We start from the raw sequence: 17,744 nt of genomic DNA on the forward strand, positions 1-17,744 counted from the left end.
TTGTCCTTTCGTTCTATCACCACAATGTTATTGGAATCAATATGATTGTATATTCTATCAGCGTCTATTGCAGCAAATAGTATGTAGATTGTAGGCATGCACTTTATTGGTTTGTAGTTTTTTGGGACATTTCTTGCATCTCTTTTTGGGAAGAGAGGTATTCTTTCTGTTTCTATCCATTATGATGTTAGGTCTGGCTGTCAAATCAATCAATTTGTGCAGTGTGACAGATCTTGCTGGAGACATGCTGTTTCAGCCCAAAAGTTGGGGACTGTATCTGGGGCTGTGTCAGGCTTTCCAGGGAAAACAGGATTTGTGAGCCCTTGGGCCACTGCCGAGGAGCGGCAGTGGTAGGCTAAACCACCCCAGCCAGCACTGGGCTAGCACACAAACAAGGCAGGGGCTGCAGACGAGAAAAGTAGCAGGCAGGAACACACTGGACTAACACACTCATACTGGAACTCAGGACTGGAACAAACTTCACCTACACTTGACTGCCGTTCCCTAGGGGTTGAGCTTCTAGGTGCGAGCAGCCGGCAGGATTTACGGGATCCAGGAACACACACAGGGAATAGGACTCAAAAGCAAGCTTGACTAACAGGGACTAGGAATCAGGACACAGAACTGGGGAAACCTTCCCCAGGGAACAGGGTTCAGCAACAAGCTTGCACGAACAAGGACTAGAGGAAAAAGGCAGGAGGGAACAAGAAACACAAAATAGACAAACAAGGCAAAACACAAAGCTAGGCCACAAACACACAGGGAAGCAAAACAGAGCCACAGCAGAAGGCAGACATGCCCACAGGGAAGCCTACAAATAGACACACTGAAACAGAAGGCAAAAGCCCACAGACAGAAACACTGAAGCAGAAGGCCAAAGCCCACAAACAGACACACTGGAGCAGAGGGCAAAAGCCCATAGACAGAAACAAGCCGAAGTACAGCAGCACACCAACTGACCTGGGGACCTTAGGCGATGCAAAGGCACTGAATAGAAGAACACCAAGCTTGCACGAACAAGGACTAGAGGAAAAAGGCAGGAGGGAACAAGAAACACAAAATAGACAAACAAAGCAAAACACAAAGCTAGGCCACAAACACACAGGGAAGCAAAACAGACCCACAGCAGAAGGCAGACATGCCCACAGGGAGACACACTGAAGCAGAAGGCAACAGCCTACAAATAGACACACTGAAACAGAAGGCAAAAGCCCACAGACAGAAACACTGAAGCAGAAGGCCAAAGCCCACAAACAGACACACTGGAGCAGAGGGCAAAAGCCCACAGACAGAAACAAGCCAAAGTGCAGCAGCACACCAACTGACCTGGGGACCTTAGGCGAAGCAAAGGCACTGAATAGAAGAACACCAGTTCCTTATCAAGGCCCTGACTGATGATGTCACAACTACAGAACACAGGCAGAAAGCATACTGAAGCACAGAGAGGCTTAACACACACAGGTGCAGTATAGTGGAGTAATTAGAGTCATGCTGGAAGCAGCCAGCACACAGAGACAGAGCTAACTCAGGAAGAACAGACAGAAGCCAGCTCAGAAGCTGACCGCCGGAAATAAGGTGAGTCTGAGAGGGGTCACAACCACAATCGTGACAGGCTGTTCCCTTTTGAAGCTCTTTTTTAACTTGGCTTCCAGCTCCTTTGTTACTACTTCAGGCCATTCCATAGGCATCTAATTAATCTACTTCTTAGTTGTGCTTTATAGGGGCATTGTATACATTTCTTCAGACGTTCCTACTCCCACATTTTAAACTTACCTTCAGTGGCAGTGTAAGAGTCTGTTGAAAGACAGGCAGAATGGTGGAGAGCAAAGGAACAAGGCCCTTCTGCTCTAATGACTCTGAATTTGGTTGAACTAGGGCTCAAATGGCCTAACTCTTTCTAACACCTATAAGACTCCATATGAACAATTTTTTTTATCAGCATGATGTGTGAGAGGTGCTAACTAATAGTATTCTTATTATATCAAGCAACGAGGGAGTTATTTAAACAGAGATTTTGATTAGAAATATAACCAGAGATTCCGTAGAAATTTCTATGTATGTCACTTCAGTTAAATGACCCAGATTGTTGTTGTTGAAGTTGTTTAAAAATATTATTGCCAAATATTTAAACATATTTGGCATTGATCCACATGTAAGTTTTCTGGTTCAAGGTTATATTGACATTAAAATCATCATGACATGTCATACCTTCCAGCATACAGTTTTATACTATTGTGTTATCATGATTCTTTTAATCCATTCATTGTCAATAAAAAATGTCTGGTTCATTATTGCCACTTGTTAGTTACTTGCTTTTATAGTGGCTGCCAATTGGAAGGATCCCCACTTCCTTCTGGCTCAATGAAAACAATTGTGAGATACATGAATCATGGAAAAATGAACTAGCTTAACAAATAATACATTTCATTGATATTCTAACAGGATGGGTGTTGGTAGGTGAGAGGAGGGTAATAAATAGAGAAATACAGCTTTATGGTTTATAATGGGTTAGAAAACCCAGATCCTTATTAAGTCCTGTTTGTTGGGTGTCAAAATATTCAATCATTCTTATTTCAAAGGTCTTATGTTCCTGTATTGTTTTAAAATTACCTTTCAGTATTCTTACTGTGAAATCACTGGTGCAGTGATCTGGTCATGTAAAGTGTTGGCCCACAGGGGTGGGGGCTTGACTGGCACCGGCTATTTTCATGTGATGTCTGTGCAGATTGAATCTTGTCTTAAGCATCTGGCCTGTTTCTCCAATATAGCATTTATAGTATTTACAGTATTTCTCTGTTTATTTTTCTGTTTATTACCCTCCTCTCACCTACCAACACCCATCCTGTTAGAATATCAATGAAATGCTTTGATGTCCCCATGCATACCCCACCCTCCCACTCTGTCAGACTGTCAAAGTAATGCTTTGATGTTTCTCTTATATATACTATCTGCTAACACATTTGCTTATTTCCGATCTGACGAAGAAGGGCAACCTTCGAAAGCCAATCAAGAAATGTATTAAGTTATGTCCAATAAAAAAGGTATCATCTTATTTTCTTTTCCATATTTTATTTTGTTTGATTTCTATTGATAACCTATCAGATTTAGACTGGAAGCATATGGAAATAGCAATTTCAGAAAACAGCTATTTACATGCATAGGAGCCAACTTTTCAAAATTATTGGGGGTGCTAAGCCCAATGAAATAACCCCTCCCTGGACACATACAAGGAATTTTCTCAATATTGGGGGTGCTCAAGCACCCACAGCACACACAGAGTCGGCTCCAATGTTTACATGCTATTAGTAGTAGTATGAGCAATCAAATAGGGGATGATTATGCCAAAGGGAGGAGGGAGGGGTGGGAGATGTCAAAGGGAGTGGGGGGAGGAAAGATGGTGTGCATTTACTGAATCCCCAGTTTTGAATGTCATTGCACGCCACTGTTAACATGTGCTGCATTGTAACATGGGCTAGGTTATTTGAGAACACGTGCAGTCATTCTGTTTTTCATTCTCTGCATATATTCACCGCAGACTGCCACTCCTCCAGCTCTTATCTCTGGTGAGGAGAGAACAGAGAAGGAGGTTTTGTTTGTCTTTTGTGATAACTGTTTCTCCTAGTTGTTCTTTTGTCTGTTGCCTTTCTATGTGTGTGAAAGCTTGCATTAGAGTTTTTGTTGCCTCTTTCCCCATGTGTCATTATTTTTGTTTTTGGTGAGCATCTTGGTGTGATTAATGAAAGGAGAATGCTTGTGGGTGTGCAAGAAGTGTGCGAGGCGAGATAGTGGTTAGGACATCATTGACTAGTCTTGGATTTCAAATCTTTGCACTTCTGTGCAGACACTGTCAGAACTGGCATGTGAGCTGCAATGCATTTTGTTGCTTTTGTAGCGCATGAATTTAATGACAACTTCAGATCTCGGACATATCTCCTGCATCCTGTTAAGAGAGCACTATGGAGTCAATTCTATAATGGGGCACTTAAATTTACATGCACATTATGCACGTAAATGTACAGAATATTAACAGTGACACGCACATGTACGCACCTATTTGCGTAAATGTACAATATTTCCCCTACATGCTATTCTGTAAGGGCACGCATAAATGTCATAGCCCCAAAATGCAAGGGGGTGGAACATGGGCAGGGCTGCCACTGATGTGTTCAACTTACAGAATATCATAAATTACACCCACCCTTGCCGCATTTGGGCAAGTAGTTAGTCGCTCATTCTACATGCTCTGCCTCATCAGATCTATTCAACTTTTACTTCACCCACCAGCCTTGAATATCCTTGTTCACACATTAGTTATTAGCCAACTTGATTATTGTAGCTCATTGTACAAAAGGATCCAGAATACAGCAATACATGTCATCAATCAAGTAGGAAAATATGAATATGTTACACCTTTTCTGAAGTCAGCATATCGGCTGCCAATCTCACATAGAATCACTTTTTTTTTTTAAATAATTTTTAATACATTAACAAGAAAGAAGAAAATTTTTTTCTTGTACAGAAAGAATAATATCACAAACCAATAGAGGAAATTAATATAAATAACATATCTTTTAAGTGACAATTATAACTTACGTTCATAAATAGACAGAGGCAAGGCACAATTCAAGGAATTATCTCTAAATGATTAAATTTAAAGAAAAGAGTAGGAAGATCTTCCCTGGTATGTAATTCATTTTATGGAGTAGATATTACAGGAACTGATAACAGAGGAGGCATGACCGGGTTTTGTTTAGAGTCCAAAAAATACAACAAATGATCACTTTAGAAAAAAACATATTTAACTGACTGCAATTTAATAACACACTTGCATGGGAAATTAAGCCAGAAAGTTCACCCTAATTGGAGGACCTGTGAACGAAGTTTCAAAAAAGATTGACATCTCTTTTCAGTTTGACTAGATACATCAGGAAAAACCTTAACTTTACAGTTCAAGAAAACTTCTTGTCTATAGCGAAAAAAGGTCTTTAAAATCCAATGTCGGTCTGGTTGAAGAACAAAATCTACAGTTAATGTGGCAGCTTGTACTTCCAAGACCTCATCTTCTATAGTCTGAGATAAATTTAAATTTAACTCCTCAAGTGGTATGTCAGAATTCATTGTCAATATTTGACCCATAGGTTCCTTAACATAAGGTAGAAGATAATAAATTCTTGATACCGGCGGGGAAAGTTGCTCTGAAATTTTCAAAACTTCTGTGAGATATCTCTTAAAAGTTATTAGGGGAGCCACAGCTGGCACTTTTGGAAAATTTATAAATCGTAACGTTTTCATTCTTTGCTGGTTTTCTAGATTTTCTGCAAAATTAATGTCATTTGTCCCTCTTTAATTTTATCAGTATCAGATTTAATTGTTTGTTCAAAAGACTTAGATTGTTGAATTTGCTTTTCCAATTCCACAACTTTACCAGGAAGTACCTGAGTATCCATCAACATTGAAGTAATTTTCTGAGAAAAAGTATTCTCTAAACTCACCAGAGCATCCCATATGGTCTCCAAAGTGATTTTTTTCAGGTTTTTCATCAACAAAGCAGTGAATTGAAGCTGAGTCTCTCCTTGGGCTCGTCCACTACCCACAGCCACCACCTTCTCTATCTCTGCTTGAGATTCTCCGGTGGAAATCCTAGCAATGCTGTCCTGCGCTGCTGAACTCAGGAATCCATGAGGCTGCCCCTGCACCCAGGTCAGTCGACCCCTCACTGGGTCCTATCGATCTGGGGCGTCCATCTTGCAAGGCTGCCGGCATCACCGGAGGACTCGTCACGTCTGGGCTCAAAGAGATATCCCCTTCAAGCGGGGAGAGCGGTTCCCCTCCCACCGCTTCTCCCTGCAGCGAAGTCTGCCCAGCTAATTCATCTCGGGTTGTGAAGTGGTCCATCGGACCCATTGCAGATCTAACAGAGGGAGCAGGGAAAGCCCTCTGTTTGCCCCTTCTTTTTGGCATAGAAGAATTGAAGAAAAAAAAAATAGGAAACACGAACGAAGGAAAGGTGGGTCGGAGGAACAGCTTCAAACACTTCCTACTCCATCGCCATCTTGCCTTCTCCAGAATCACTTATAAACTTGTCCTTCTAGTATTCAAAATGCTATATCTAGGCAAACCCACTTACCTTTTCCATCATTTAATCTTGTACCCCCCCCCCCCTCATACTCTCAGAATCCTCAATCAAAATCACCTAATTGTACATAGCTACAAAAACATAGTCCATGAACGTACTAGGGCTTCCATCTTATCTGTTAAGGGCTCTATCTATGGAACTCATTACCCCCTTGACTGAGACTACAAACCTCCCTTACTCAATTCAAAACCGACCTTAAAACTTTTCTTTTCCAAGACGTTTTCCACTAGTCCCTCCTGAGCTACTGGGGACTGGATGGATTTCTCTGAAAGACAGTGAAGCCTGCCTCCCCCCCCCCCCCCCCCATCCCCACCCTTTCCTATTAAAATTGGTGTTCCTCCTTTCTTCCCTATGCTGTCTGTGTCATCGGAATCTCTCACTTTCTATTAGATTGTAAGCCACCTAGAAGGCAAGTCTGTTAGGCGAGGTAGTAAGCATTAATAAAACTTGAAACGTGGGTGCCCTCAATTATACCATATGGCTGATGTAACTGCAGGCACTTAGATTTTAGGCTCCCTGATACCAGGTTATGCTCGTATTCTATAAAGTTCCAATTAACAGCAAATAACCTATGCCAAGGATATTTAAACCAAAGCAAACCATGTCAAGATTTCAAAGCAATAGTAATCCTTACTGTGTGCCTCAGCGGTGTAACTCACTAAGAGCCAACTTTTAAATGCAGTGAGATTGCGAAACATGAGTCTTGTCGGATCATGTCCCCGCTCTGGCAGTGGAATACTTATTCATATAAGTATTTAATTTAAAAATGTTTATATTAAAAAAGGGTAAAAAAAAAAAGTAAATAAATGTTCATGATACTTTTGAGAATTTCAAATATTAGTAAAATATTCTCCTGTGATACCAATGATGAGGTTGGTGTTGTAAATCTCACTGCGTTTGAAAGTTGGTTCTCAGTGAGTTACACCACTGAGGAACACAGTAAGGATTACTATTTATTTGGTATCTTGACTTGGTTTGCTTCATATTCTGTAAAAAGCATCTGGGTGCCCAAATGCCATTGTAGAATATGCTGTTACCATGTGGCATTGGGGCACCTAAAAGTAGGAAGCCACTTACAGAACTACCTCCTATCTGGCAAGATCTGAGCAGATAAGCCAGTCTGCACAAGTAGCAGGGATAAATTAGAACAGACGTTTGATAAACTTGTCTAATTAACTTGGTGAGTTCCTGCTGAATATCAGCCTTCATGTGTCACACAGGCTGAGAGAGAACCCAGCTTTCTCTGTCCCTAAATGCACTTCAGTGGCATTAAGAACAACATACCCCCCTGCAAAAAAAAAAAAAAAAACCCAGAAGAAAAGTACTCCACAATCGAATCCAGACCAAGCACAGTGGAGACACCAAAGGACAGCTTCTTGCTTCAAAATCTTTAATGACCAGTCTTCAAACGACGCAACACGGGCTATGTTTTGGCTCTAAGGCCTGCATCAGGAGTCTGTTGAACTTCCTATGTAAACTATAGTTATGTGGAACACAGAACAGCTACACAGTCAGAAAATCAAACCTCACAACCACCAATTGTTCATCCAGGCAACATAAAACTGTTTGAGCTTGTCATGCAGCACTATCCCACCAAAAGAGAAATTTTTGGAACAAGAGCTTGTCATGTGTCCTCAGAAGAGACTAGTCTCCCTTTCTATCTCTAGACCTCAAATAAAGGTAGAAATGCTGACATTCATTAGTGTCTTAGAATTTAAAAAAAACACGATCCTCTCAGCATGTGCATAAAACAGAGCAAAGGTTACCCTGTAAATTGGGAATTAATTTAGAGGGAGAAAAAAGGAGGCAGGTATAATGTATTTCACTTGAGTTTTAAAATAAATGATTTCTTTAATAGTACTCATCACATTTTTAATAGCCATTTTACTGTGTAAAGTTGCAAATTCTTATGATTATCATTTACCCTGCCAACATATAGTATTGTGGGCTGTAGTTTGTATCCTGTAAGCAATGCTATAACTAGAGGAAGGTGAGAGAGGCAGTGAGGGTCAGCGTTAAACATGTTGAGGCCCAGGGCAGAAATTTAAGAGGGGGGCCCACACCTGGCACGCTCCCCATCTTTCAGCTTTGGAAAGGGTTTGGGGCTGCCATGTCATAGGGACCCAGGACAACAGCCCAGGTTGCACCTCTTTAACACTTATCCTGAAGGCAGTTACTCAGGGTGCAAAAGCTTTCAGAGCAGAAAAATTACCAAACTTCAAGTGTGTTCCAGCAGCAGATAAAAGCAATGAAGAGTGCATCTCTCCTCCTACCATCTGAGTGGGTGGAGTGGAAGGGAGGGATAGATGAATGAAACAAAACTGGGAATCAGAGCCACAGAGGAGAAGTAAGGAGCAGGGATTAGGACAGTGGTGAGCAATCTGTGTCCCACCATTGAATTTTATGAGGCCCATGAGACCATGGGAAAATGGCCTGAACAAATGTTATTAATCAGAGTTTTGTGGTCAGTGGAGGATATAACAGCGGGACATGAGTTTGACAGTGTTAGCAACTACTTGGAAAGACAGATGTATACGTTAACAGACCATTCTGCTAATAATTTATGTTCATTCACTCATCACCTTGAGTTTTGTTGACACATATGGTGCATTTGTTAATTTTCCATGTGCAGCCCACTAAGGGATAGTACTGACATCATGGCCTTCTGGGTATAAAGGCTGCCCAGCCCTGGATCAGGATATGGGGCAATGTATGGATTGCATCCATGTGCATCTGTCTTCAATGGCCTCACACTGGAATAAACATCTTCTTGACTTAGCTCTCTGGAACCATATTTAATATGAATTGAGTTGGCTGTTGGCCAGTAACTAATTATATGAAAGGATCATGCTTGTAAATTATTTGTGTACTGTACTGTTAAGTAATACTGAGCATTCTTACCCAATAAGCTTTTGTTCAGCTGCATGTGACAGTTCCTAGGTGGGCAATATACCAGAAAACAGAGTTTCAGTGTGACAAATAGCTCAACTGCACATCATAAAGCGCATTACTGTTGAACACTGCTGTGGAGATACACACACATGGAAGTAATTTGTATCTTGTTTGTCAGAGACACAACAAACCAGAATTATTAGAAATGCATAAAAAATGAAGTTGATTGGAATGATGGATTTAAAGTTATCTGCTTTCAGATATCACTAATCAGTGTTTATTATTTATGCAGCAATTACTGACTGTACAAGAAGAACTGAACTGCAAAAAATCCGAGCTGGAGCAAGCAATGGAAGAGCAAACACACACGCGTGCGTTACTTAAAGTTCTGCAGGAGCAGGTGAGTCAGTGCATGGAAAAAAGAAGCATAAATTAGAGGGACAGTACTGCTAGGAATTCATTTACTTTCTGGCTCTTATATTTTTGAACAGTTGTAACTTCAAAAGCCCTATTCGCAATGTGGGTGCACATGGACCAGCATTTATATTTGAACATCACATACATGTCTAAATCCCGATTTAAGAAACTTAGGATACCCATGCCCAAATTCGCAATACGTGCATATGGCAAGAGGGCATGGCTTGGGTGGGACTAAACGGAATCAAAAGATAAAGGCGCATTTCCCATTTCGGAAGGGGAATGCATGTCTGAAAGAGATCAATCTTGGAATTTAGAGGATGTCTAGGTTTCAGAAAAGTGTGTGTTCTTGGCAGGGATTCAGGGAAGTCACTGTTTTTATGTCACCAAGATGGATTGTGTTGACCATTTACAGGCTCTTTTCTTAACTGGCAGCATTTATGTTTCCAAAGTGGCACACACACGTGTCTATGTGTCAGCACATACTTGACTAGGTTCTGAAATACCTTCATATATATATATGTGCTGACACATAGACGTGTATGTAGCCATGGTTCCTCCATTGATGTTACCCCTATTCATCTTTCTAAAATGGATTCATCTGGGGGTCACGTGATGGGTTCATCCTGAGCAGACGCCTGCTGGCTCGGCTCCTCTCCCCCGCGCCTCCTAAACCCCGACTAAATGATGATCTAAGCTAGATTTTCCATTTTTTTTGCCTGATTGGAACTTACTGACCCCTGTGCAGTTTTTTGCCAAAACAGTCGTGTTATCTAGGGGCTCAGAGGGCATGCTGGTGAAGACGCCACGGGCTGGGCGGGAGAGAGTAAGTGCCGCTTTGAAAAAAATGGTGTTGCCTCCCGCGTCTCAGCCAGTGGCGGCTCCAACTCTAGCACTTCTGGATGATACAGTGCAGGTATCCATGAGGAACCTCTCGCAATTGCTGGATGATAAACTCGCTAAATTGGATGTGAGTATGGATGAGATTAAGGAAAGCATAGTGGGCCGTGTGACGCGGCTCCAACATGAGGAAGAGCGTATCTCCGCCCAGGAAGATCTTGTGGCAGCAGCGGAGAGTAGGCTCCATGAACTGGAAAGCTGAGTGTGAGTCCTTGCAGACAGAGTTGAAGACCAGGAAAATCACGGGCGCAGAAATAACTTACGCATCATAGATATACCTGAAGCAGTACCTGAGGCTGAATTGAAAGAGCTGACCAAACAGTGGCTACCCCGCTCCCTGGGTCTACCTTCAGAAACAGGCCAAGTAATTGTTGAGCGTGCCCATAGAGTGGGGGTGTGTAGAGAGGATACTGGAAGGCCGTACCCAGTCATTGCTCGCTTCTTGAACTATGCTGTTAAAGCAAAGCTTCTGGAACTTTATAAGAAACAACGCGCATTGGAGTACAAGGGTAACAGAGTAATCCTGTTTCAGGACTTCTCTTTGAGAGTCACAGAGCAGAGGAAACTTCTGGCCCCATTCTGCTCCCAATTGTACATGAGAGGCATTAGGTTTGCATTCCAGTACTCTGCCAGAGTGAGGGTTACCCATGAGAATCGAACCTTCAGTTTCACTACAGGGGATGAGCTAAAAGCTTTTATGTCGAAATTACCTTCTGCGTAGAGCTGAACGAGAGGATCTGGGTTTGAGGTAACTGAACTTGAGCTGAATGGTGAGACAATTGGACTTTGACCTGCAAGTGAACTGATGGCATGGAAATTGAAGGGCAAACACAGATTTAGACACTCAGCGAGCCCTTAGGGTGTTTTCTTAACCCCTATGATTTTTTGTTACATTTTTGGATAGCAGTAATCCTGCACGACAGTTTGGCAGAGAAAGCAGAGGGGAGAGGGAGAGAGATTGCTGATGGAAGTGTGGACACACTTGAGGGGCGCAGAAAGGGAGCGCCACGTGACTTCAAGTGAGAGAACTGATCACCTCATTTGGTGGCGTGGGCTGCTAGACTAGGTTTGCTGGTTATCATTCACAAATTTGAAGTTCAGTTATGTTTTAGGGAAAGTCATGTGTATGTGACATGTTGGAAACAATGGATAATTGTTTTCATCTAACTGAGTGGGGGGGACGCTGGGGGGGATGGGCGATTGGACATTGGGTTTAACTGTGTAGGGTTAGGGTTTGGGATGGCAGGTGGTAACAGAGACTGGGGTGGTATGAATGGTGGTGTCGGATGGAATGCAGTGTGGGCGATGATATGTAAAGGGAGGGGGGTGGGGAGGGTGCAGAGAGTAGAGGGGGGAAGGGATTGGGAAGAATGTGGAGGGGTCCTCACGCGGGTGGATGGAAGTAAATGGGTACTGATTAAGGGGGAGACCAATGATGAAGAGGCTAGACATCTTTGGGACTGATCTTGTCTACTGGATGACTCATGTACAATGGCAACTGAAATTTATTCACGCTGGGAGCAGTTTAGCTGGGATGTTGCTCCTGGGAAGTTTGCTTCTAGCTTGTATTCGTATAAGAAGTCGGAATGAATGCTGGGATGGATAGTTTGCTTGTCGCTTCCCTGAATGTAGATGGCATTCACTCACCGATCAAACGCAAAAACGTTTTGGCTTACAGTAGGCGTCTACGAGTAGATATTTTGACGGTACAGGGACACATCTTACCTCCCCAGAGCAAGGTAAGCTGAAGCAAAGTTGGGTGGGGGAGTTAGCCTTTTCCTCCTATAATAACAGGCAAAGGGGGGTGGCCATACTTATAAACAAAACCCTGGATTGTATCAGGCACAAGGTTGTTCAAAACCCAGAGGGAAGATTTGTTGTGTGGGTGGGCACGTTGCAGGGTCAAAGGGTAGCATTGTGCTCAGTTTATGCCCTGAATATTTACTCCCAGAAGTTCTCTTCTGTATTATCAGCAGCGCTGATGCCATTTCAGGATTATCAGTTGGTAGTGGGGGGAGACTTTAATATCACTGCGGATCCACTGATAGATTGTGACCCACCAAGAAGCGTCCTAAAGTACTGGAAAATAAGGGGATAAACATCTTGCAGCAAGAACTTGGTTTGATAGATGCGTGGCGGGTGCTCCACCCAGATCATAGAGAGTACACGTTTTACTCTCATGTTCACAAGGTTCAGTCGCGACTGGACTATATATTAATGTCCTCACTGTTATCTGCGGTATCTGCGGCTGAAATTGAAGCGGGGATTGTATCCTATCACAGTATGGTAGGGGTGGATGTAAGATTTTTAAAGGGAAGAAATGTAGCGGGATGGTGTATGAATCCCACGCCCTACTTGGACCCAGAGTTTCGGGCATTTTTGATAGAGGAATGGGAGCATTATACTGGAGACAATGACCCTGGGGACAGGGACCCGGTCACCTACTGGGAAGCAGGGAAGGCGGTGATGAGAGGTAAAATCATAGAATTCACAGCTCGTACACAAAAAAGGAGGGACAGAGAACTTCTCAATCTACTTAAACGCCTACACACAAACAGGGCCGCAGTTAATAAGGGGGAGGAGGGAGCTAGAAAGGTTTTTTGGAGCTTAAAGGCCAGATTAGCCAGATTGTGAACCAAAGGGCTGCACAAGATATACAATTATTCAAACATAAACTTCACAGATGGGGGAACAAAGCGGGGAGGCTTCTGGCTACTTTGGTACGCAACAGACTGGCGAGGCAGACGATCACAAGTATTAGGGCCCCTTCTGGGCAATTGCTGACCAAGGAGGTGGAGATCCAGGCAGCTTTTGTAGATTTTTATAAGTCCTTATATGACTCTGGCACGTGTGACCAGGAGAGGCAGGAAATTTTTTTTCGGGACTGCATCTCCCTCAACTTTCACAGGTTCAGTTAGATACCTTAAACGCACCCCTATTGGGTAATGAAATTCAGGCCGCTATCAAGAAGCTTAAGTTAGTAAAAGCACCAGGGCCTGATGGATTAGGGCCCGAATTTTATAAACTTTTGGGGGCTCACGTTGTGGGGCCTTTTCAGGATATGTGTCAGGTGCTCTGCACTCCTGGTCGGACGGCGGGGAGGATGATGCATGCCACCATAATTGTATTACCTAAACCAGGTCGAGATAAGGAGAAGTTAGGATCCTATAGGCCAATCTCTCTCCTAAATCAAGACATCAAGATCTATTCCAGTCTTATGGCCTATAGGTTGGGTCCGGTACTCCCCTCTTTCGTACACTCAGACTAGTCAGGATTCGTGCCAGGCAGATATGCCTCCGCTAATATTATACAGGCTCTCAGTGTTATACATGCTAAGGGAGGGAGGCTGGGGGATGCTATCCTAGCCAGTTTAGACGCAGAAAAGGCGTTTGACAAAGTACTATGGTACTATCTTTTTTGGGTCCTCCCACAATTTGTTATATTTGGAGAATTCTTACAGGGAATACGGGCATTATATAGTAAGCCATCAACACAAATCTTAGTAAATGGGGAATTGATCTCGTCCTTTGCACTGGAAAGGGGCATGCGCCAGAGTTGTCCTCTGTCCCCTATACTGTTCGTATTGGCCTTTGAGCCTCTGGCTAGCAAAATTCAACAGGCGGGGGAGATTAAGGGAATTGTAGTGCGTGATTGTGAATATAAAATTAATCTTTTCGCAGACGATATGTTACTTTACTTGGGACAGGCGTCCAGGAGGGTTCCAGTACTAATTGACCCTATTCAAACTTTTCGGTCTTTTTCAGGTCTTAAACTCAACTTCAAAAAGTCAGAGTCCATGGCAATATCATCTTACTGCGAGGTCCTGCAATGGCCAGAGTTCCCTTTGGCTTGGGTAACAGGACCCTTAAAATATTTGGGGGTTTACATTCACCTGAATGTTCACACTATCAGGCTTATTATCGAAAGAGGACGCCCATCTTTCGTCACAAATCAGAAGATGGGCGTCCTTCTCACAGGGTCGCCCAAATCGGAATAATCAAAAGCCGATTTTGGGCGTCCTCAACTGCCTTCCATCGCGGGGATGACCAAAGTTCACGGGGGCGTGTCGGAGGCATAATGAAGGCGGGACTGGGGCGTGCCTAACACATGGGTGTCCTCGACTGATATTGAAACAAATGGGATGATATGGGGTAATGGGGCAGAAAAAGATCAAGAGAGAGAGAGCCTATGTTTTGAGTGTTTAAATGTTTAGTGCAATGTACGGTCACAGGTGCAAGTTTTTATGTTCTAATGTTTCTGCTTTGACTAGAGGCAGCACACTGTAGTAGTAGTACTTTAACGTACTGCGTTGTTAGTATATTAGCAATTGCTCTTGTTTGAGATGTTTTTACTAAGATGTGACATGTGGTCGCCTCTTGTCAATAAAAATATTTTTTTTTTTTAATGAATTCATCTTTGTAAAATGGATGCTCTCGTTGCATATAACCGGTGCATGCATGTCCATTTTTGCATGTATTTTAGATATGTATCAGTAGACCCTGTTTTAAAATACTACTGGAACTGTACAAGTCCCAACGAGGAGTGGCCTAGTGATTAGGGTGGTGGACTTTGGTACTGAGGAACTGAGTTCAGTTCCCACTTCAGGCACAGGCAGCTCCTTGTGACTCTGGGCAAGTCACTTAACCCTCCATTGCCCCATGTAAGCCGCATTGAGCCTGCCATGAGTGGGAAAGCGCAGGGTACAAATGTAACAAAAATAACAAAAAATAATATCAACTCTGATTTCTATGTTCTATATAAAGTGTGGCTGATAATCTATCATTTTATATCACATTTTCAAAACAGAATCCACTTTCCTAAATTGGTCTGAATTTCGCTTCTATTACAATCTCCTTCACCTGATTTTCTCTGCTACAACACATTTTTAACCACCTCTAAATGCTTTGAATGTATGTATATGTATGTATGTATGTATATATATATATATATATATATATGCACATACACACATATATACAGTGGGGGAAATAAGTATTTGATCCCTTGCTGATTTTGTAAGTTTGCCCACTGACAAAGACATGAGCAGCCCATAATTGAAGGGTAGGTTATTGGTAACAGTGAGAGATAGCACATCACAAATTAAATCCGGAAAATCACATTGTGGAAAGTATATGAATTTATTTGCATTCTGCAGAGGGAAATAAGTATTTGATCCCCCACCAACCAGTAAGAGATCTGGCCCCTACAGACCAGGTAGATGCTCCAAATCAACTCGTTACCTGCATGACAGACAGCTGTCGACAATGGTCACCTGTATGAAAGACACCTGTCCACAGACTCAGTGAATCAGTCAGACTCTAACCTCTACAAAATGGCCAAGAGCAAGGAGCTGTCTAAGGATGTCAGGGACAAGATCATACACCTGCACAAGGCTGGAATGGGCTACAAAACCATCAGTAAGACGCTGGGCGAGAAGGAGACAACTGTTGGTGCCATAGTAAGAAAATGGAAGAAGTACAAAATGACTGTCAATCGACAAAGATCTGGGGCTCCACGCAAAATCTCACCTCGTGGGGTATCCTTGATCATGAGGAAGGTTAGAAATCAGCCTACAACTACAAGGGGGGAACTTGTCAATGATCTCAAGGCAGCTGGGACCACTGTCACCACGAAAACCATTGGTAACACATTACGACATAACGGATTGCAATCCTGCAGTGCCCGCAAGGTCCCCCTGCTCCGGAAGGCACATGTGACGGCCCGTCTGAAGTTTGCCAGTGAACACCTGGATGATGCCGAGAGTGATTGGGAGAAGGTGCTGTGGTCAGATGAGACAAAAATTGAGCTCTTTGGCATGAACTCAACTCGCCGTGTTTGGAGGAAGAGAAATGCTGCCTATGACCCAAAGAACACCGTCCCCACTGTCAAGCATGGAGGTGGAAATGTTATGTTTTGGGGGTGTTTCTCTGCTAAGGGCACAGGACTACTTCACCGCATCAATGGGAGAATGGATGGGGCCATGTACCGTACAATTCTGAGTGACAACCTCCTTCCCTCCGCCAGGGCCTTAAAAATGGGTCGTGGCTGGGTCTTCCAGCACGACAATGACCCAAAACATACAGCCAAGGCAACAAAGGAGTGGCTCAGGAAGAAGCACATTAGGGTCATGGAGTGGCCTAGCCAGTCACCAGACCTTAATCCCATTGAAAACTTATGGAGGGAGCTGAAGCTGCGAGTTGCCAAGCGACAGCCCAGAACTCTTAATGATTTAGAGATGATCTGCAAAGAGGAGTGGACCAAAATTCCTCCTGACATATGTGCAAACCTCATCATCAACTACAGAAGACGTCTGACCGCTGTGCTTGCCAACAAGGGTTTTGCCACCAAGTATTAGGTCTTGTTTGCCAGAGGGATCAAATACTTATTTCCCTCTGCAGAATGCAAATAAATTCATATACTTTCCACAATGTGATTTTCCGGATTTAATTTGTGATGTGCTGTCTCTCACTGTTACCAATAACCTACCCTTCAATTATGGGCTGCTCATGTCTTTGTCAGTGGGCAAACTTACAAAATCAGCAAGGGATCAAATACTTATTTCCCCCACTGTATATCTATATATGGTTTCTCAGTTTCAGAATGTTTTTGTAAAAGAACCGCAGAGGCAATGTTGCTTTATTTAATTTAACATATAAAATTAAACAACACAACACCACCTCTGGGTCCCGTTAGAAGAACACTGTGAAACTGAAGAAACTTTATAGTTTGAACCTCGGAGCACTTCCCGCAGTTGAAGGCTCAATGAAGCAGCAAGATTTATTTCAGTTATTTACTATCTTTATTTTCAGCCTTGCATAGTGTTGTGCCTGGATGCAGTGATCCTGTTCCGTGCACATCTGTCTGTAAACTAGCGGCATAATGTCTTACAGAGAGTTTGGCACATTTGCATCTCCCACTGGTACATCTGTTGGTTAGAAGATGTAAGTGGGCCAGGCAGATATTTAAAGAAGCACACTGATTATAGTACATGAAATTTAGGCAGTGTTGCCAGTTTAACTCCATGTCGTCCCAAGACTGAATATTCACTCATTTATTTCCTACATTTATATTCCATCTTTAAATAATACTTACAACAAGACATACATAATTATGAACACACAACACAAAATATATAAAACACTTATAAAAACAATGAAGAATTAAAATATAAAATGGCAGCTGCTCTCAGTGACTCAGTAAGAAGCACCTGCTGCTATGATGAAGGTTTCCTGAAATAGCAACGTCTTTAAATGCCTCCTAAAAATGACATGGTCCAGTCCTGGTTTTTTATCTAAACATAAGAGCCCTTTTACTAATTGCATCAAGCAGTTAACATGCAAATTTGCATGCACTGTTCTCACATGAGCGCGGTAACTGTTGTCACGGTGGCATGATAATG

The 17,744-nt window shown here is 42.7% G+C and overlaps 1 protein-coding gene across 5 annotated transcripts in view; it reads left to right on the forward strand.

Annotated features, from left to right (window-relative positions):
- Positions 1 to 17,744, forward strand: part of ENOX1 (ecto-NOX disulfide-thiol exchanger 1) — a 661,896-nt gene that overhangs the window by 585,852 nt on the left and 58,300 nt on the right. For all 5 annotated transcript variants that reach the window (XM_030200535.1, XM_030200539.1, XM_030200536.1 and 2 more), the window contains exon 13: positions 9,321 to 9,428. In XM_030200535.1, coding sequence (XP_030056395.1) covers positions 9,321 to 9,428 — 108 coding nt within the window. The remainder of the gene's footprint in view (positions 1 to 9,320; positions 9,429 to 17,744) is intronic.

This window comes from Microcaecilia unicolor, chromosome 4 (assembly GCF_901765095.1).
Source record: "Microcaecilia unicolor chromosome 4, aMicUni1.1, whole genome shotgun sequence".
Taxonomy (NCBI): domain Eukaryota; kingdom Metazoa; phylum Chordata; class Amphibia; order Gymnophiona; family Siphonopidae; genus Microcaecilia; species Microcaecilia unicolor.